We start from the raw sequence: 21,531 nt of genomic DNA, 5'->3' as shown, positions 1-21,531 counted from the left end.
TACCACAAAAATTGTATCAACTTGTCCCTTCTTTTTCTTTAAATAAAGCAAAAATATGGTTTACAGTGAGGCACTTACAATGGAAGCGAATGGGGCCAATCTGTAAACTTGAAAATACAGTACTCACTGTACAGACATGAACAATATTCATGTAATATGATTTTAGTGTGAAAAAATTGCTTATTAACATTTTCTGTGTAAAGTGATATCCAATTTTACAACTTTGTTGCCATGATGATGTAATGCTGTAAACACTAAAACGGAAAAAAAATAAAGACTATTAAAGCAACTTTAAAGCTCAGGTAACACACAAGTTTTAACAGAAGAATTAATGTAAGTGCCTTTATAAAATGTTAAGCTTCACATTTCTGCCTTGAAACCCTCAAAAAATTGTTTCCATTGACTTCCATTGTAAGTGCCTCACTGTGAGCTCGATTGTTTTTAAGAAAAGGAGGAACAAGTCGGAATTAATTTTTTGTGGTAATCAACATTATGCCACAAATGTTGTCGACTGAGCTTAACTTGTATTAAACCAGAAATATTTCTTTAAAATCTGTCTACATTAAATGTTGGAATAGTCTGATCAGAAGAGAAGTTTGTTTTAGCCTGTACCTTGTAGCGTATTTCATTGAATAAGTCATGAATTCCCCAAGGAAAACATTAGGTGTTTTGACAGACATGAGCTGTCACTTTCCCTCATTATTTCAGGTCCCTGACGTGGACTCTTCAGACACAGATGATCTCCTTGACTTTGCTGAGGGAGTGGGCCATCATCATTCCCTAATGGACTATGAGAGATCTCCCAGCTCAAGTCACTCCAGCACAGAAAGCCAGAGACACAATGTGTATGTTTATGTGTATGTGTATTTTCTAGATAGAACTGTATGAATGCTGTAGATTGTGTACCAACCATTCTGAATTGTTTACAAGTAGAACCAGCTTTGGTGTTCCCATTCTAAATGTGTTGACATTTAGAAAATTAGTAGATTTTTTACATTTTCTGAGGAAAACTTGAGTGGTATTTACTGCTTACCTGTGCAAAACTCGCTGCAACAATGCTGGGGTGATCTGGGTGGTTGCCAGGGTGTTGCAATGCGATTTCTCTGGTGTTCAGGATGGTTGCATACTACTGCCCCAATCAAAGAGGCCCACCACCCCCAAGTCTCTTAAGATATTCAACAGTAGGTATGACTTGGTAAGTCTATGTGACTTTTTCATGCGTTTTATTATCCACGAGGTACAATTTTAAAGGGGTCATGAAATGGATAATAAACATTTCCTTGATATTTAGACATATAAGAGTTAACTGTACTATTAACTCAAAACTTCCTCCCCAGTCTTAAAAGAGCATTTATAGTTCCCACTCTATTGAAACATCTCATTTTGAAAACTGTGTGTTTGTGTTATGTCACGAGACATTGCTCAGTTGTATTTTCACGCCCCAGAACAAGTGTCATCGCACCCTTGGCCAAGCCCAGTGGCGTTCAGTTCGTATCGTAAACAGAGAGGGAGAGAGACAGGTCTAGTGTGACCAAATATTCTTGAACGACAAAGACCCATCTGGAATATTTTGAAGTTTTTAGTGCATATAACATGCATTTCACAGATGTCTTTGACCATTGTCATGTTTATCGCGCCACTTTTAAAAGACACAGTGTCAAGTTACAACTCAGAAAAGGTGACTCCGTTCTGCTCTGCATCTTTCTGTTCTTGCACCCATCTGCGCTATTTTTAATTGTTGGTGTATGTAAACAAGCACTAGCTGGACGTCTTTGACCATTCTGGCGATCTGTGCCTCAGTGTGTGTGCATCATGTTTTACCGTGCTATGGACTGTGTTTGTGCAGCTAATATCAGCGTGGACTGCTTTTGAACCATTCATAATACAATTCAAGCTTTTCAAAGGAACTGTTATTGAAGAATGGAGCCGTTTAAAACACTTGAGTTAAGTTTAATATATTCGGATGCAATGTGTTGGATGTGCGTTATGTGCAAACGCTGAACTTTAATTTTATAATGTTGTGGAGCTTGTTCATTCTCTTCCGATTGAGTTTCAAATATGGCTGTATTTTAGGGGCTTCACGATGTTAGCCAGTCAGAACAGTGGGCATTTTCATTGAGGTTTAAAGGAGAAGCTGAAGCCAAAACTGAGCGTTTGAGACAGAGGGCCAGAGATGGGGTGGAAAATGATAATTTATTACTACACTATGACAGTTTTGAAAACTTTGAAAAACTTTACTGACATTATCAGTGGACCTCAGGGAAATAATAAAAAAAATGTATTTCATGACCCCTTTAAGTCTAATTGCATAGAGAATCATAACCCAGGTCTTCTAAACAAGTCTGAAGTATCATTCATGTCTGTAGCACAAATGATGCAGGACGAGTAACACACTGAAGTTTAATACTTTGGTGTAGTGGTTTACTCAAATCCCTAAACATAAGTATTCGAGGCAATGAGCTAGTGGCGCTCAGAATATTTAAACTATTATGACATATGTCCCGGATTTCTTTCAGCTGTTTTGAATCACAACTAGCGATGCCCGATGAATCGCGAATGAATCATTCTTTTGACTTTAGTCGGTTCTATTTATTAATTTGGCGACTGGCCAAACGGTTTGGTTAAATGGGCTGAATCGATTCACGATTAAATCCGATTCGTCCAGACAGCTCACGCACTGAATCTTTTGGAGCCGTTTTAAATAGATCACTGAATGAAATGGATATACAGTTGATAGAAAAAAAAGGCTACTTTTCTGAAAGGTAACTTTGAGAGACTTCTACTAGAGCTGTATACAAAGATGGTCAGTAAGGTGCTTGTGATATTAATAAACAAGATTGAGAGAAATGATAAGCTGTGTTGTTGTTTTTTTTACAGCTCTCTCTTGGGCTCTTCTAATGTGTGGGAGGAAGTACAAGAACGCATTCAAAGCCTTTTAACATCTCCCAAAGCAGTTCATAGACTAACCTGCGTGAGTACCACTCAAATACACACACTACTGTATGATTAACAGCTATAGAATGTTGCGCCGAATGTGCCAACCTCTTCTTTGGTCTTGGTTTTTGGTGACAGGGTGCCACTGACTCAGAGATAGATGAAGTTCTATTACGGAGATCTATTTTGGAACACTCGTGCCCATTCTAAAGACCAATGTGTACTATAAGGAAGCGGTATGTATATAATGTTAACCCAGTGCTACTATTAGTATACTGTCAGAAAATGTTGTCATCATTTACTCACCATCATTCATATGACTTTCTTTCCTCTGTGGAACACAAAAGGAGGTCTTTGGCAGGGTGTTAGAGACTGATAGCCTTAGTCACCATTCACTTTCATTGGATGGGAAAAAAGATGCAATAAAAGCGAATGGTAACTGAGGCTAACATTTTGCCTAACATCTCCTTTTGTGTTTCACGGAAGAAATAAAGTCATACAGGTTTGGAACAACATTAGGGCAAGGAAATGATGACAAAAATATCATTTTGGGGTGAACAATCCCTTTTAGACTGCCATAATAATCTAAATGTGGACTAAGTGTTGCAGTGCATCAATGGATACTTGACGACCATTCTTCTCCTCTTTCACAGATGAAGCTAAAGTCCCCATTCCAGCTGTGATTTCCTGTGGCATTGCATCATATTCCATTCTCTAGTGCATGTGTTACGTTTGTAGATATGTTTTTGTTGTAGATATAAAAAGTGAACTAGTATATTCCTAGTGTTTTTGAAGCTGATGAAGGGTGCTCTTATCCTAGCTGAATGGCTATTAAACATGACAATAAAATGGCAGATTTTGTGCTTTTGACAGTGTTTTCTAAAAATATAATCCTCAAGAGCAAAAAAACCCCCAACAAAACAAAACCCCTGCTCCGTGCAGATTAGAGTCCTATGTCTCTTATCCTGTATAATAAAGAAGAAGAAAAAAAACCTCAAGATGAAAAAAAAAACAAAACATTAGATAGTGCTTTAATCATGTCCTGTCCCTTTTTGCATTTTACTGTAATGCAAATGCTCTTACCTTTGTTTATTAATGCATTTCTAATGCAGTAACTGCTTTGGTTGATTGTCAGTGTTGGGTAAGTTACTCTAAAAAAGTAACTAATTACTAACTACTAATTAATCTTCTACAGTGTAATTAGATTTCTGTACTAATTACTCTGTATGAAAAGTAATTGCATTACTTATTACTAATTACTTTTTAAAACCCTTATCAACCTCGACCAGATGAAAAATACATGGATAGACATGAAATTGTTCTTTTAATTCTTTCAAATAAATCATACAAAATCAAATAAATTGTTCATGAACTGGCCAAAGAATTTAAGGGGGCAGCGTTAAATTAGAAAACATATATTTTAACATTAGATGTAAAATTTCGATATTTAATTCACTATTGTTTTATATAGAATTGTTCTAGAGTCTATACAGTATTTAACATAATTACATCAGAAGTAACTAATTCAATTACTGAAAAATTAAGAGTAATCCCTTACTTTTTTCAATGAAAAAGTAATTTAATTACAGTAATTAATCACTTAGTAATGCATTACACCCAGCACTGTTGATTGTCAAGTTAAAATGACTCATTCTGTTTGTGTGAGGGAGCCTCAGGAGTGTTATCTGGGATACTGTAGCTGAATTGCCCCCTCTGACTTCATTTCCCCTTGAGGTTTCAATGAAATATATCCATCTATATCTATGAATAGAAACTTATGTGTTAGCCATGGCCGTTGTCTTGTGTTACACAAAGAACATTCTGTACACTCAAAGTATACTCTGTTTTTGCAATAGAACAATGCAAGTTGAAATTGTTAACTGATTAACATGTCATACCAAAAGAATAATTTATGAAGACACAGATAGCTTTTTAGATAATTTTCTATATAGCCCTTACTTGTGATATGAAGAACAGAATAATAGGTCATTGAAAATATAATTTACCAGAAAATATTTGTTTTTGTTTGTTTTTTTAGGAGGGGGACAATGCATTATTTTTCAGGTGTTGACATGTTTGTCTTTATTATTTTGTAGATACACATACAGTACTTTTTGAATCATACAGTATAACTAGTTTGACTACTGTATAAACACAGTTGTACAATGATGTGCTTTACAGTGTAAATTCTGTTTCAGAACTCCAAACACAGACCATTAATGCTTCACATCAATAGTTTTCCCTTATTTCTGATGTAACACAGAATTTTAAAGAAATTAAATAACATGAAAGAAACGTAAAAGTGGCTCAGTGATATAAATTTGGCACTGATGTTTAAGTGCCCTTAAAATGTAATAGTTGTGTGATTCGTTAAAAAAATAAAATAAAATCAGTGGCTTGCTGAAGAAACTATTAAGGTTTGCCACCTTCACTGTTAATTATGACAAAATAATGTATTTGTATGTTGAAAGTTTGTACCAAGGATTTGCTTTTCACTCTAAAAGTCATTTCTGTACTCCTCATCAAATTGCTTCATGCAATATTTTGTTTTAATTTTTAAAAGTTTGTATAAAAATGTTAATTTCTTATCATCACATTCAATTTGGCACACATTTGAAATGAAAGACACACTAGGCTAATAAACATTTGGCTTTCAATAGCGAGTGCAATTACAGAAATAGCAACATATTTGACTCTGCTGAGTGTAAAACAAAAGATTAACTTAGACTGCAAAAGACAAAAAATTCAAAGCAAATGTTTTCACTGTAAAGTCGGAGGTTTTTGTAATATAATAGCATTGTCTAGCTAGGAACATGCTCTTTGTTGCAATGCATACTGTACATCAAACTGCTGAGTTTCTGTTAAATCAATGGACACGCAGTATTGCACAGAGCTCGTTCTCATACACATATACAAACTTCTGAACCTCATCTACTGCTTAAAAGCAATTAAGCAACTGGTTAGAATGAAATCAAAGGAATAAACTGCAGTTAAGAAAAAAGAATATAAAATGCATTTGCATAACTCATGGCGACATGTGAAAGGCATATTTAACCCCAAAATGACAATTCTGTCATTATTTAATCACCCTTTTGTTACTCCAAAACTGTAAGCTGTTATTTCTGAGAAGAAGAATTTTTGAAGAATCTTCATGCATCTCTTTTCAAATGACATTACGTTCATAGTGACCATACAGTATGCAGTATGTCCAGCTCTAAAAAGAACAAAAAAGCACAATTAAAGCCCAATAAAAGTAGTCTATATGACACACACTCTATAATCCAAGTCTTCTGAAGCCATACGATAACTTTATGTGATGAATAGACCAAAATGTAAGTAATTATTAACTGAAAATCTTCCCACCTGTCGAAGCTTTAAAATCTCACAAGACTGCCTTCAGAAAAATGGTGCGTTAATTCATTGGGTCAAGTTTGACATCATTAATGCCAAACCCTATTGGTTCGACAGTAACAAAACAATCATTTGAAAATGCGGGATGGACATGGCAAGGCCTAGGAGGGATTTTCCTTGTACCCCCCCCCCCCAAAAAAAAACTTCTGACAACCCCCCCCGAAATGTCACTGTATGGAAAAGAGCTGCATGAACATTTAACAAAAAAACAAAACAAAATGCAAACAGGTTTGGAATGACACAAGGGTGAGTAAATAATGACAGAACTTTCATTTTTGGGTGAACTATTCCTGAACAGTGGAAGCACAGTTGTTTTCTTATTTCCTTTACATTTTTTTCTCTCTGTTTGGCGCATACATTGATATAAGTTCAAGGGCACAGTTATGGGCAGAATGAAGGAAGGAGAACAGCAAGGGCAGATATTGCTAATGTCTGCACTCAATCATGTCCTCTGAAATGAGTTTCCCTCGTTCTCATGGCACTGATTTTATGAATGGCTCCTACCTCTCGGAACCCTCCTTTTAGCAATGGCACATTTTCACCTCTAAAACTGTGAGGTTTCAGTGAAGGAAATGGCATCACTCTTGTCAATGGTGAATCCACCATTAACGTACGATTTCTTCTCACACTCTTCGTCATCCAGTGTGGTCTCTAGGGCAAAGGGGTTGGCCGCATCCACATCTGACGTGAGGTCCATCCTCTCCAGTTCTCTCTTTGACAGCTTCTGGACTATTCCAGCGCCATAGGCATCTCCCAGGACGTTAATCATGGTACGGAAGCGATCGCTGATTTGAAAGTTTTCGAGGATGGAGAAACAATGTCAACATTTAAACTGTTGCGTCATGTGTTGTGAATTTTTATTTAAATTACGAGTAGGCTACTAATCAAATTACGCTTTATTTAACAAAAAGTCGTGTTTTTACAAAGAAGTTAACATGGTCAGTGTTGCAAATTTGATTAGTAACCTAGAACTAGTACAGAATCCTAAAAATTTCTTTTTAGATATTAGAAAATATAAAACTTTCTGTTTATTTTCTGGCTTAAAACAGATTTTGAATCGTAGATTTTCAATGTGGACTCAAAACCCCATTGTATATCAGAATTTTTTTTTTTTGTATCTGGCACTTTGGACATTGAAAGAGAGATACTTACAGCAGCCAATCAACAGCAACGATGAGGGTGACATCACTGGCTGGAAGCCCCACAGCTGTGAGTACTATCACCATGGTTACCAGCCCAGCATTTGGAACTCCCGCTGCACCAATGCTGGCAACTGTTGCCGTGATACTACAGAAAAAAAAAGAAAGAAAAAAAGATTTAGGCCTCATTGCTTCATTCAAGGACTGTGCATATTTTTCAAAAAGCCACTCAACTGTATTTGAACCTCCTTTTCAAATTCATACATCCCACCTACCTAATGGTAATAATCTGCCCAGCATCCAGGGCATAGTTGTTTAACTGGGCTATAAATATGGCAGCGACAGCTTCATAGAGGGCAGTGCCATCCATGTTGATGGTGGCACCAACTGGAAGGACAAAGCGGGTGATCCGCTTGTCAATCCTGTTGTTCTCCTCTGCACATCGGAAGGTGACTGGCAGGGTAGCTGAGCTGATGTAGTAAAAACATACATTGTAAAAGGCATAATAGGGTCACATACAAAAGCAGTTCCAATTCTTTGACTACTGTGGATTTGAAAATGTCAGTTGTGTTCACAGCACATTCAAAATGTATACAACTGGAAAGACAATGCGTAGCATAGCCATAGCATCCCAGCTATACACATCTTGGAAATGTTGACCAAAACACAGTGTTAAAGACGCCTTCGCAGAATGTTTCTAAGCATTTTAGGATTTTATTGAAGTCACAGCATTTTTTTTCTTTATCTGTTTCTGATTTGATCAGGATCAGTGATTTATTGCTACACTGTCTCTGTCATTTAAACTTGTTTTAATTGTTTTAAGCTGTCTTTAAATTTCATTAAATTGCTTATTTTATTTATCAGACTGCACTTATATTTATCCTCATTAAGCTCAGTAGTTCAACTCGGTTATAAAAAAGATCATTCTTTTCACAGAAACAATACTGATCACGGCACAAAGAACAACAATACTGACTATAAATAATGTGGTGTGGTTCAATTCTATATTTGTTAGTTAAAGGCATTATTAGCCATTTTGTACAAACAAACAAAGTTCAACCATTGATTTTTAATTGATCATTCATTTAAGACAGACCATTTTGATTCATCAAGAAGTTTTGCCCCTTGTTCAAGAGACCAATAAAATGCAGATTCTTTGGCTCACCTTGAGGAAATCATAAGGGCTGTCACCAGGGCCTGTGCCATCCCCAAAGTAAAGGTGTATGGATTCTTCCTCACAAAGACAAAGTAGATAAGTGGGAGGAATATGATGGAATGGATGGCAAGTCTGTGGAGGCACAGAGGAAATAAGTTTTAAACCAAAAAACATTTGTCAGCAGAAAGTAGTGCACGTTGTCAAATTATCAGGGTGAACATTAGAATAAAGAGACTACCTAATAATAACACTTTTTGTTTGAGAATAAAGACACATTTAGTAGCTTTAATTTAGGTGGGGGAAAAAAGCTATTTGGTGTTATCCACTAAATTTTTTCCAAGGTCATTTGGATTTATGTCCTCTCTAGTCTTAAGAGCTACAAATTTCTCTGCATGACTCAGCACTGTGCAATCCACACTTGTCATTTCAGTCTATTCCACATGATTGCAGATGACATTTGTTTAACTGTATTATTAGAAAAGCCTGATCGATCCTCGGTTGGCTCTATCACTCAAGTTAGTCGACATTTGGAGTTTATGAAATGTATTGTAACTACATCTGCAGCTTGTGCAGTTTTAAATGTCCTTGGCCCTTATCTGTGTGGGGACAGAGCTGATATTAAACTGTATCTGAACAGTTAACGGCTAGCATAACAGCAGTAGTAAATCAGCTCCACTGCAGTCAACAAGGGAACATTTAAGATGCTTCACCCGCTGAGCACTGTGACCATGTACAGGCCCATCTTCCTGAAGATTTCCCAGTCTTCAACCTCAATGATCTTGGCAGCGATCAGGAACAAGATGCCGACAGGCATGTAACTGCAAAATAAAATTCATAAAGCATCATTCAGTTTATAAACATACTGACACAACACCTCAAATATATATAAATATATAAAATTGAAACTTTGCATCTCACAAACAAAATCCAAAAGTTCATGGTAAGGCTGCAAAATTAATTGAACAAATAATCCATTATTAACTAGTCACGAAAATTGTAGATTACAGAGCATTCCATTTGGGTCTACTCCCATAATTTAATTTAATTTAATTTAGCACAAATAGGCCTTAAATTTATTTCAATATTTTTGATTTATATTCTTTATTTTATTATTTTTCATTTTGTATATTTTCATGTTTTTCCTGCATGTTTCATTCTAGGATTGTTGTGTTGCTCGCTTTCTGTGTATAACCCCAGTACTGAAAAAGTTGGGACAGTATGGTAAATGTTAATAAAAGCAAAAAGGAGTGATTTGTACATTCCATTCACCTTGTGCTATATTGAAAGCACTACAACACGTATACGCAAAACACGGCAACGAAGGCCCCGTACATTGGCATTATGCTGAAGACCTGCATAATGGATGAAAATTCCACTTTAGTGCCCAAATGATTAATAAGTGTTATAAGAAGAAAGAAGAAAAAAAAAGAAAAATTACATTCACAAGATAAATCATCAAATAATGTGTTGTTGTTGTGCTTTCGCTATAGCACAGGGTGAATAGAATTTATAAATCACTTATTTTTGTTTTTATTAGCATTTTTATACTGTCCCAACAATTTCAGAATTGGGGATGTAGATTTTATTAAAAATGTGAAAAACTTTTTATTATTAATGGTCCTGTGTATGTATATATATTATATATATATATATGTGTATGTATATAATATATATGTATATAATTAACTATATATATTTGAGTTAATACTGTACATATATAAATATATATATATATATATATATATATATATATATATATATATATATATATATTATATATATAAAATTATATTAATTTTGTATGATGCAACTGCATTATATATATGCATACACTACAGGTCAAAAGTTTTGAAACACTTACTCATTCTTTATTATTTTTTTTTTTCACATTTTAGAATAATAGTAAAGTCATTAAAACTATGGAATAACATAAATGAAACTATGGGAATTATGTTGTGACTAAACAAAATCCAAAATAAATCAAAAACTGTGTTATATTTTAGCATGTTCAAAGTAGTCACCCTTTGCCTAGAATTTGCAGACATGTACTCTTGACATTTTCTCAACCAACTTCTTGAGGTATCACCCTGGGATGCTTTTTAAACAGTATTGAAGGAGTTCCCATCTATATGTTGGGCACTTATTGACTGCTTTTCTTTATTATTTGGTCCAAGTCATCAATTTCAAAAACTTTTTTTTTTTAATTTAATTTTAGTTTTATAATGAAATAAATGAATATGGTGGCACAATTATATTTTTGTCTACAAAACTAATTTCAAACATTTAAGCATACGCCTTCATATCAAAAGATTTTTAAGATCATGAGAAACATTTCAGTCAAGTGTTTCAAAACTTTTGACCGGTAGTGTGTGTGTGTATGTGTGTGTGTATATATATATATATATTACTGCAATTGCAGTATCAGGGGAAATAACTGACAATTCTATATTTTGTCATTATTTTGCAGCCCTCAGTCATGGCCAGTGGTGATTCTGATTCAGGTCTCTGCCAGAATGTTTATCATGTGTCAGGACTAACCACATAATAATGTGAACGAGTCTCATGGTGGCCTCATTCAGAGCATCAAAGAACTCTAGAAGGATGCGTCCCCTTTCTCCCATCTTGCCGATGACCAGGCCAAATGTCACACAGAATATGATGAGACCAAGAACATTAATCCCGTCTGAATACATTCCAACGATCTTGTAGTCCTTGGTCAAATTCTACAGCATGAATGAGCACAAATTAATGCTTTCAACAGGTTAGCCATTGTCAAATAATCCCCTTGTGATTATAACAATCCAATGTACCATACGATAGCAATATACCAGTCTTTGTCTGAAATAATCTTTGTCTCACCTGTGCAACAGTTGTGATAATTGTAGTCAGTGGTGGAAATGTAGCTGTAACAGTTGCGTTTATGTTGGTTTTTGGTGGTTCGATCTCTTTGCGCTGCGTCTTATACTGCAAGACAAATGGTACAATTTTTAAAGCAATGACTTAAACTAACAGTTCACCCAAAAATGAAAATTCTCTCATTATTTACTCACCCTCATGCCACCCAAGATGTGTATGACTTTCTTTCTTCTGCAGAACACAAAGTTTTATAAGAATATTTCAGCTCTGTAGGTCCATACAATGCAAGTGAATGGTGACCAAAATTTTTAAGCTCCAAAAGCAGACAAAGGCAGCGTAAAAGTGCTCCACACGACTCCATTTGTTAAATCCATGTCTTCTGAAGAGATATGATAAGTGTGGGTGAGAAACAGATCAATATATCAGTACTTTAGTACCCATTCACTTGCATTGTATGGATCTACAGAGCTGAGATAAGTCTTCTAAAAATCTCAGTTTGTGTTCAGCAGAAGAAAGAAAGTCATACACATCTGGGATGGCATGAGGGTGAGTAAATGATGAGAGAATTTTCATTTTCGGATGAACTATTCCTTTAAAGTCCTCATGTTTGAAGTAGAAAAAACTACAGTAACTTTTACCTGCTGAAAACAGGCTTGCACAAGATTTTCAGGAAACATATTCCTTTGGTAAAACGAGAAAAACATTTTTAAATGCATGATACAGACTATTTTTCATATCTAATGTTGTTTTGTTATGTATTATTTCACATTTAATATAAAGTATAGTACACTTGACCTAAAATGTATTTGGGTACTTAAACCACAAATAAACATGTATGAATGTTGTTGCATCAGATTATAAAATGTCAAATCAAATGTCATCTGGAAACAAATGATGCTAGATATTTTCATTTTATAAATTTTTGCATTTATGCAAGGGAAGGTACCAAAGGTCATTTTTGTATGAATGAAGTCAGTTCCCCTCAAGTACACACAGGTGTTTTAGCAGAGTAACCACAGGTGTAGTTCAACACATTAACTACACTGTAAAAAATGAAATTACATTTTTTTCAGCTTATGTTTTTTTTTTAGTCATGGATACTATGAAATGTAAATTACTTAGCATCTACATAAAATGGATGTTAGACCAACAATATCCCCCCAAATGTTGTCCCAAATAACCTAACAGAGTTGCCTGAATGAACAATTTCATACTGAACAATGCTGCTGATTTGAGAGTTCCCAGCATGCATTGCAACACGAATAAATTATGCGGTTAGTGTTATAGGCTTATTCTTGGCTATTTCCTGACTTTATTTATGCTGTTATTGTTGTTTTTTGTTGCCTGTTTAGTTAATTGTTGTGTGATGATGTTAAGAGCTCATCTTTTATCTTAAAGGATTAGTTCAGCCAAGAATGAAAATTCTCTTACGTTTCATTTACTCACCCTCACGCCATCCCAGATGTGTATGACTTTTTTTCTTCTGCTGAACACAAATTACGATTTTTAGAACAATATCTCAACTCTGTAGGTCTATACAATGCAATTGAATGGTGGCCAGAACTCTGAAAGTCCAAATGTCAAATAAAGGCATCATAAAAGTTATCCATATGACTCTAGTGGTTAAATCAGTGTTTTCTAAAGTGGTCCAATTGGTTTCAGGTGAAAACAGACCAAAATGTAATTCCTTTTTTCACAAAAAATCTTGACAGCAGTCTCCTTGGCGATCATGATTTCAAGCTCGATTACACTTCCTATAGCGCCATCTAGTGCTCTGCGCATGCGTCAAGCACTAGGAAGTGTAATCAAGCTTGAAATCATGATTGTGCCTAGAGACTGCAATGGCAAGATGTACAGTGAAAAGGGAGTTATATTTTGGTCTGTTCTCACACAAAACTGATTGGATCACTTCAGAAGACATTGATTAAACCACTGGAGTCGTATGGATTACTTTTATGATGCTTTTATGCAGGGGCGTAGATTCCAGGGGGGATGGTGGGGAGGTAGCCCCCCCAATAATCAAAACAAGCAAGTAAACCCCCCCCCCCCCCATATTTATACAATGATCAATGGAAACATGTAAATTCTTCACACTGTAACCCCCAATGCTCAAGCCAAATCTACACCCTTGCTTTCATGTGATATTGGACCTTCAGAGTTCTGGCCACCATTCACTTGTATTGTATGGACCTACAGAGCTTATATTATTATTTCAGATATTCTTCTAAAAATCTTAATTTGTGTTCTGCAGAAGAAAGTCATACATATCTGGGATGGCATGTTTTCATTTTTGGGGTGAACCATCCCTTTAATGAGGTTTGTGGATTGTCACCGTTGAGGTTTGTGTTAAGGGTTGAGGTCTATTGTGTGTCTGTGTCAAACAATAGTACATACTGTCTTGCTTTGCAAGACATACCTTTCTTCAGAGGCAAAAATTGCAGATAATTTCATGTAAAAGTAATTTAAAACCATATATAAGATTGAATTGTGACAAAATGAAAGTTCTCGTATTTGAATTGCGAACAAAGCAATGTTACTGAGGACAATTCTTAAGATGCACTGATAAAATCGTACTGCATCATGTTGCCTTGACTTTTTAGTTTTGCTTAATTCCTTTTTTACAGTGTATGAACATTTCACAACTAATGTCAGTTTACTCATGACTAAATTGTCCAAATCCTTTTTTATCTTCCTTTTTAACACTATATATTTTGTTCTATATTCTATAAAATGACAATCTGACAAAGCTCTTTTCGTGAAATGTTCAGCATAAAGTGTGCTATCTTTCTTTAAAATGAACTACAACCTTCATTTGATATTTTGATATCTAATGCAACACATTCTGAGTTTCACTTAAGTATTCAAACACTTTTTAGGGCCACTTTATAATCTGTCATGTAATATCTTTTTTTTTACAACAATGGTAGACCAAGGGCTGCAATTTGTACCTAACAAGGTCCAGCAAGGTGTCCACGGTGGTCACATTTGGACTGTTTCCGGCTCTCTCAATATTCTCCACATTCTGAGAGACCCCAGGTTTAATGGTCATCACAAGAACGATTCCTTGTGAGCATGACAGCTTTGTTAGACTATCAGAAATGCCATTTTAATACAATATGTCTTTAAGTTAATTTATATAAAGTTTATTGAACAGTGCGCATGTGTCTGTGACTCACCGAGAATGACAGCAATGACTGTAGTGGAGAAGTAATAAACGACTGCACGTAGACCAATCCTCCCTGACACTTCCGAGTCCAAAGCCGCCACTCCTTCAAAGGCAAGGTCGTCAGTTAGCATGTCAACAAAATATATATATATATATTTATATATGTACAGTATTAACTCAAATACATATAGTTAATTTATATGTATTAACTAATATATTTATATAAGCATACACAGTATAAATACATATATCTATCTATCTATCTATCTATCTATCTATTAAAGTAGTCTATCTATCTATCTAAGTAGTCTAAGTAGTCTATCTATCTAAGTAGTCTATCTATCTATCTATTAAAGTAGTCTATCTATCTAAGTAGTCTATCTATCTATCTATTAAAAAAGTCTAAGTAGTCTATCTATCTAAGTAGTCTATCTATCTATCTATTAAAAAAGTCTAAGTAGTCTATCTATCTATCTATTAAAGTAGTCTATCTATCTAAGTAGTCTATCTATCTATCTATTAAAGTAGTCTATCTATCTAAGTAGTCTATCTATCTATCTATTAAAAAAGTCTAAGTAGTCTATCTATCTATCTATCTAAGTAGTCTATCTATCTATCTGTCTATCTATTAAAGTAGTCTATCTATCTAAGTAGTCTATCTATCTATTAAAGTAGTCTATCTATCTATCTATCTTTTAAAGTAATCTAAGTAGTCTGTCTATCTATCTATCTATCTATCTATCTATCTATTAAAGTAGTCTATCTATCTATCTATCTATCTATCTATCTATCTATCCAAGTAGTCTAAGTAGTCTATTAAAGTAGTCTATCTATCTATCTATCTTTTAAAGTAATCTAAGTAGTCTGTCTATCTATCTATCTATCTATCTATTAAAGTAGTCTATCTATCTATCTATCTATCTATCTATCTATCTATCTATCTATCTATCTATCTATCTATCCAAGTAGTCTAAGTAGTCTATTAAAGTAGTCTATCTATCTATCTATTAGTCTATCTATCTATCTATCTATCTATTAAAGTAGTCTATCTATCTATCTATCTATCTATGTAGTCTATCTATCTATCTATCTATGTAGTCTATCTATCTATCTATCTATTAAAGTAGTCTATCTAAGTAGTCTATCTATCTATCTATTAAAGTAGTCTATCTATCTATCTATCTATCTATCTGTTAAAGTAGTCTAAGTAGTCTATCTATCTATCTATCTATTAAAGTAGTCTATCTATCTATGTAGTCTATCTATCTATCTATAAAAGTAGTCTATCTATCTATTAGTCTAAGTAGTCTATCTATCTAAGTAGTCTATCTATCTATCTATCTATCTAAGTAGTCTATCTATCTATCTATCTATCTATCTATTAAAGTAGTCTATCTATCTATCTATCTATCTATCCATCCGTCCGTCCGTCCGTCCATCCGTCAGTCTGTTTGTCTGAATATAAAGGTCAATGTCGCAAATTTGAAAAAAGAAAAAAAGAAAAAGAAGAGAGACCTGTTATCATGCTAGAGACGATGAGAGGCAGGATGACTAGCTTTAGCATTCTCATCAGGATTTCTCCTGGGAAGCCAAAGTACTGCTTCTCAAGCTGGGACAGAGAGGCATAGTCCCGTACAACTACTCCAAGTCCAATTCCTGTAAAGGATAGATTTATAGAGAATCAGTCAGAAAGCATGTCAAACTGACTGTAAATGTGAAGCTCTAAGGTGCATCTAATCTACATCAAAGCAAAATCTACCCAGGCTCTCTGTACAAAGCAAGTCCACTAATTAAATCTTACAACAATATCTCAACATCAAAAACACATGACTTTATATTAATTTGCGCAGAATCACTAGTGGTTACAATTAGTAGTCTGATCTTAGGGGCTGTTCACACAGGATGCGTTCTTGCATTCAAAAACAGTAAGACTCAGTGTGAGGGAATAGAATGCTGGTGTCTCGTGAAATGCTTTTAAAAGTTGAACTATTTTTACTTCAAAACGTTCATGCCGCTGAAAAGCAGCTAGAAGCGTCAAATATGTCTGTCTAGCGCATTTTAGAAAAATAATTTAAAAAAACAACTGAGCAGATGGATGCAAGAATGTGTGCTGTGTGCCCCTTACCGTATCAAATTCAGAGCAAAAAGTATTGAGACAAATTTGTCTTTCCCTGCTAAAGATGAGACATTTTGCAAAAATGCAAACAAGAATAGTGAGCTGCACAGGGTACAATGGGACCATAGTCATCCCTTAAGGAAAAAAAAATGTTCTGGTCACAAAGTGTATCAAGATTCAAGAACTACATCTATTTTTATTGATTTTAGCAACATAATTTGTAGGAAAAGATATAACAACAGAAGGTTGTTTTGAATAAAATTCACTTTTTTAGTGGCGAGGGAGCCTTTTACCTGACACTTGGGGTAAAAGGCCCCTAGTGGGGTTATATTGATATTGTGTAGATATCAGGGCAATAGTAATAGGGCACAATTTGTCAACTTATGCAAATACTTTTGAGACAGCAAGATGCTTTCACTTAAAAAAACCTACATGTTTTGTAGTATCAAGGCACAAATAATTTAACTGAACTTGTTTCACTGTATTACAGCCAGATTTCTCTGTTTAGTACAAGATGTGCTGTATTGGCTTCGGCTGATACACTGGTGAATATATTTCTGACATTTTTTTTATTTATTTTTAATCAATTTATCAATTCAATCCAGTCAATCTCATTTCATCCTTGTAAAGCCTTCCAGTGAACTTAATTAAATCTGTTGGACAGCAGCGAAGGATGAGAAACTTTTTTTTATACATTCATTTGTTTGTTCCAAATCTCAATTTTTGATATAAGCTAAAATTCATATTTTTGCACAAGGAAATCTACGGCTTTAACAAAAACCAACCAACCCATGAAAAGGTTAATGTCAAGTTACTGTTATTTTGTCATTCTTATTATGGCCCAGTCTGTCTAGCTTGGAAAACAACATTTCTATGCCATATCCTCAAATCAATTCCAAACAGAGACCCTGAAACTGCCTTGAATGTTTTGCAAGGCAAAACATCACCTTTAAGTGTTGTTGCACTTTATCATGTGATTATATCATTTTTATTATTACAGCATGATTATGACTAAGATTATGACTAGTATTATCATGATTATGACAAAAAAAAAGTGTTGTAAAACATTGCAAGGATGGCTTACTTGACCTGCCTTGTTTAACTGTAAAAGTGATTGCACCTAAAGTTATGTTTATGTATATGTCCAAAGATATGGAGGGACAAATTACTCAATATGAAATCATTAAATAAATATTTCAATATTTCAGTAAATCATTGAATATATAATGAAATTAGTAACAAATCTTTAAGGTACATTTTTCATTGAGCTTTGTGCTTTTTCATTTTCAGGGTTACGGTTATTGGCACGTCACTCAACGCCACTGGGCGTCACCTTCCAAAATATATATATATACTGTATATATTTTACTTTCTGGTCAGTGAGTTAAAGCACTTTTTTTCATACTGCAACAATGGCTGAGCTTGGTACAATAAGAGATTTCTTGTTAACTCTTCCAGATGAAGCTGCCAACTAAAACATTGACAATGACTTAATTTTAATCCATATAGAACATCTATGGGAAATGTTGCCCGAAATAAATGCTGTAACCAGTGGCGTAGCCAAGGGTGGGCCCGGGTGGGCTTGGGCACACCCAGAATATTAGAGATTATTCTTTGACTTCAAATATATATTTATAAAATAGTTTATAAAATGCATAAATTCTGATTTCTGAAAGTGCGAAAGAACTGTTTGAATGTGTCGCTTTTCTGTTGTTAAGGAAAATTTGAAAAAAAAAAATTTTTTTCACCCAATTTGGAATGCCCAATTCCCAATGCCCTTTTAAGTCCTTGTGGTCGTGTAGTGATTTGCTTCAATCTGGGTGGCGGAGGATGAATCCCAGCTGCCTCCACATCTGAGAATGTCAACCTGTGCATCTTATCACATGGCTTGTTGAGTGTGTTGCCACAGAGACATAGTGCATGTGGAGGCTTCATGCCATCCACCACGGCATCCATGCTCAACTCACCACGTGCCCCACCAAGAACGAACCACATTATAGCGACCACGAGGAGGTTGCCCCGTGTGACTCTACCCTCCCTTGCAACCGGGCCAATTTGGTTGCTTAGGAGGCCTGGCTGGAGTCACTCAGCACACCCTGGGATTTGAACTAGCGAACTAGTGAGCTAGTGAACTCCAGGGGTGGTAGCCAGCGTATTTTACCACTGAGCTACCCAGGCCCCCACAGCCCATCCATTTATATTGAGGCCCACCCAAAAGTAATTTCCTGGCTATGCTCTTGACATTTATGTAACAATAAACCCTGTAACAAAAATGACACTAACATTGACTTAGGTGTTTGGACCAAGCATAACAGCTTTGAGCAGTATGTTCTAGAAATTATGTTGATTCTGTGACAGAAGGTCATTATGGAGGATGTCCTACACTGAAAGGTAACAGCCACTGTCATTGAATGTCATGCCAATTGCTGTAACCCTAAAAATTAAAACGAAGCACATGCTTATCAACCCAAAGCCAGCTAGCTAAGAATTGCCTAATAGAGCAACAGTAAAATGTTTTTGGACAGCCTATAGTTATGAAACTTGTGCCAAGGATTTAACCACCAAGAATGGTTTGCGGCTTCCAGCACTGACCACTTGGTCAATATTGAATTGGAAAAAACAAATAAAAAACAATAACTTATTTCTATGCTTCTTTACAATTGCATTACACATTTTATCTGCAAGAATAATACATATACATGGCACACACATGATCACATATGCTCATCACTAATGGTTTAAAAGAATCATAAAAAATACCGTTGCTATATTGCAGTGGTTGCTGTAAAGAGTTCAGAAAATTGTCAGACTTTACCTTTTTTATCCTTTCCCTTCTGCCCTTGTATTTTTTGTATATACAGTGGATGTGACCGGGGCTAGTTGTCACGTGGGTGGAGTTGTCACAAGTGATATTTCTCAGAGTCCTAATACATAAATGCCTATGTCTAGAAGTGGTTGTCTATGTTGGTATGACACCAAACAACAACAGTAGTTCAAATAAGTAAAATAAGTAAATTAGACTCATTTTTTGAGACTTCTGTCCTCCAAACTAAAATACCATCATGGCATTTATGTAATTGCTGTTATTGGGTAAACAACTGAACACAATAAAACCATAATGGCATTAAGCCAATGGTCAACTCTTTAATGAATATAGTTTTTAAATGAAAGCTGAACTGTGCTCAGAAGACAAAGGCATTTTATTTTATTTTTTTTTACATTATATGTCCATTTGAGGCAAGCTGTCACATGTTGTAATGTTTAACAGTTTATTGCAAAACAATGGCTTGATATTTTTGTCACATTTCCATTTTTGCTCTTTTCAGAATTAACGGTTTACCTTTTACTAAAATATATTAAAAAGCCTATAGTGCATTTTAAATCCAACAGATATGTTGTGAGAAATCAATGGCTTATAAAATACGATTTTATATTACAGAAAAGGGAATTTCAGTGTTGTCACAAAATATCAATGTGTTCATTTAAAAGAACAAAAACAGTGGAAATGTTCAACAGCTGTTTAGTTATCAAGACTTTAAGGCAGCATATTTATTTGCCAATAAAATGACTTTCAAAAAAGAACCTCACCAATGGGGAAACTGTTACAACTAGCCCCTAATTTATAATATGCAGTCATAGCAGTGTGTGTGAGGTGGAATACAGAGAGATTTTACTGTCATACTGAAAGTCTGGTCACGTTTCTCTGTGGCAGTAGTAAAATATCTAACAGCTTTTGCTGTAGCACGCACATGCACACACACACACACACACACACACACACACACACACACATTCCTGATCCGGGTCAATACCTTTATTCATCACATTAATTCATGAACACACCTGCAGTACATGTGCAGCAAAAATGCAACAAATATAATGCAATCGCTGGTATTGCCACTGACTGACATCACGTGTTGAACCATGTAATACCAAACCAGAGACATGCAGTGCTTGGAATTTATAAGGCAATAACGGTGAATAGGCTACATAATTGACGGTATAGTGAGGAGGCTGGCTGTCACGATACTGCGTTATTACAGCCTTAAAAAACCGTTTACACCCGAACTCGAGTTGCGTGCGTCTGCGCCGTATTTCCATTTTTCCATGCAAGCACGCGCAGGATGGATGGATTTTCACGCACGCGCCGCGTCTCGCGCGTTTTTTAGACGCTGTGTCAAATAAAATAAATAAATAAATAAAAATAAACTTCAATGGTTAAAACGCGTCTCGAGAATTTTTTCGAAGGTTTTTTTTTTTTTTTTAAATGACTTTATTCGGCTTTCCTGTGTGCATAAGCGCTAGACGGACGTCTCCGTTGCGCCGCGTCTCGCGCAGGAGAGCTGCGTTTTTCTGAACGGCCACTTAAGTGGTAATTGTATGTGGCCATCCACAGCACAAATCAAGAATGCAATCAAGAACGCAATAGACGCAAGGACAAAGGTGAACGTAATGATGCGTTAAAACAGAGCATTAAAATGCGCCGATCTTACCTAGTATCACTGAGGCGATGGTTGCAATGAGAACCCAGTTCCTTTTCAGCAAGCCCTTCACATCCCTGCCTCTCCGCTCTTTTTTCCCCAGCATATCCATGATGGAGAGGCACACGGGCTATATTGGAATGCCGAAGAATACCGAGGCACCAGATCTCCCTTTTCTTGGGATCAGATATATACAAATGAACGAGCAGCAGCAGCAGCAGCAGCAGCAGGTTTAAAGTGAAGCGGTTGGGAGGGGTGCGATGTGATGTGAA

The 21,531-nt window shown here is 35.4% G+C and overlaps 2 protein-coding genes across 2 annotated transcripts in view; one reads left to right on the top strand and one right to left on the bottom strand.

Annotated features, from left to right (window-relative positions):
• Positions 1 to 6,475, top strand: part of spata6l (spermatogenesis associated 6-like) — a 13,168-nt gene extending 6,693 nt beyond the window's left edge. Inside the window, exons 10-13 of the mRNA XM_051696310.1 lie at positions 709 to 845; positions 2,878 to 2,971; positions 3,073 to 3,170; positions 3,588 to 6,475. Coding sequence (XP_051552270.1) covers positions 709 to 845; positions 2,878 to 2,971; positions 3,073 to 3,144 — 303 coding nt within the window. The 3' untranslated portion in view covers positions 3,145 to 3,170; positions 3,588 to 6,475. The remainder of the gene's footprint in view (positions 1 to 708; positions 846 to 2,877; positions 2,972 to 3,072; positions 3,171 to 3,587) is intronic.
• LOC127418565 (excitatory amino acid transporter 3-like) lies at positions 4,988 to 21,531 on the bottom strand. Its single transcript, XM_051659569.1, has 12 exons — positions 21,272 to 21,531; positions 16,178 to 16,318; positions 14,673 to 14,765; positions 14,445 to 14,559; positions 12,135 to 12,177; positions 11,500 to 11,604; positions 11,179 to 11,363; positions 9,351 to 9,458; positions 8,650 to 8,772; positions 7,760 to 7,954; positions 7,498 to 7,632; positions 4,988 to 7,130 (listed from the first exon to the last, which is right to left on the bottom strand). Exons 1-12 carry the CDS (start codon positions 21,369 to 21,371, stop codon positions 6,890 to 6,892), a joined length of 1,584 nt encoding a protein of 527 aa, XP_051515529.1. The 5' UTR covers positions 21,372 to 21,531; the 3' UTR covers positions 4,988 to 6,889.

Source organism: Myxocyprinus asiaticus, chromosome 1, assembly GCF_019703515.2.
Source record: "Myxocyprinus asiaticus isolate MX2 ecotype Aquarium Trade chromosome 1, UBuf_Myxa_2, whole genome shotgun sequence".
Classification (NCBI taxonomy): Eukaryota; Metazoa; Chordata; class Actinopteri; order Cypriniformes; family Catostomidae; genus Myxocyprinus; species Myxocyprinus asiaticus.
The sequence above is the reverse complement of the archived record's forward strand: the minus strand, read 5'-3'. Positions and strand labels throughout refer to the sequence as shown.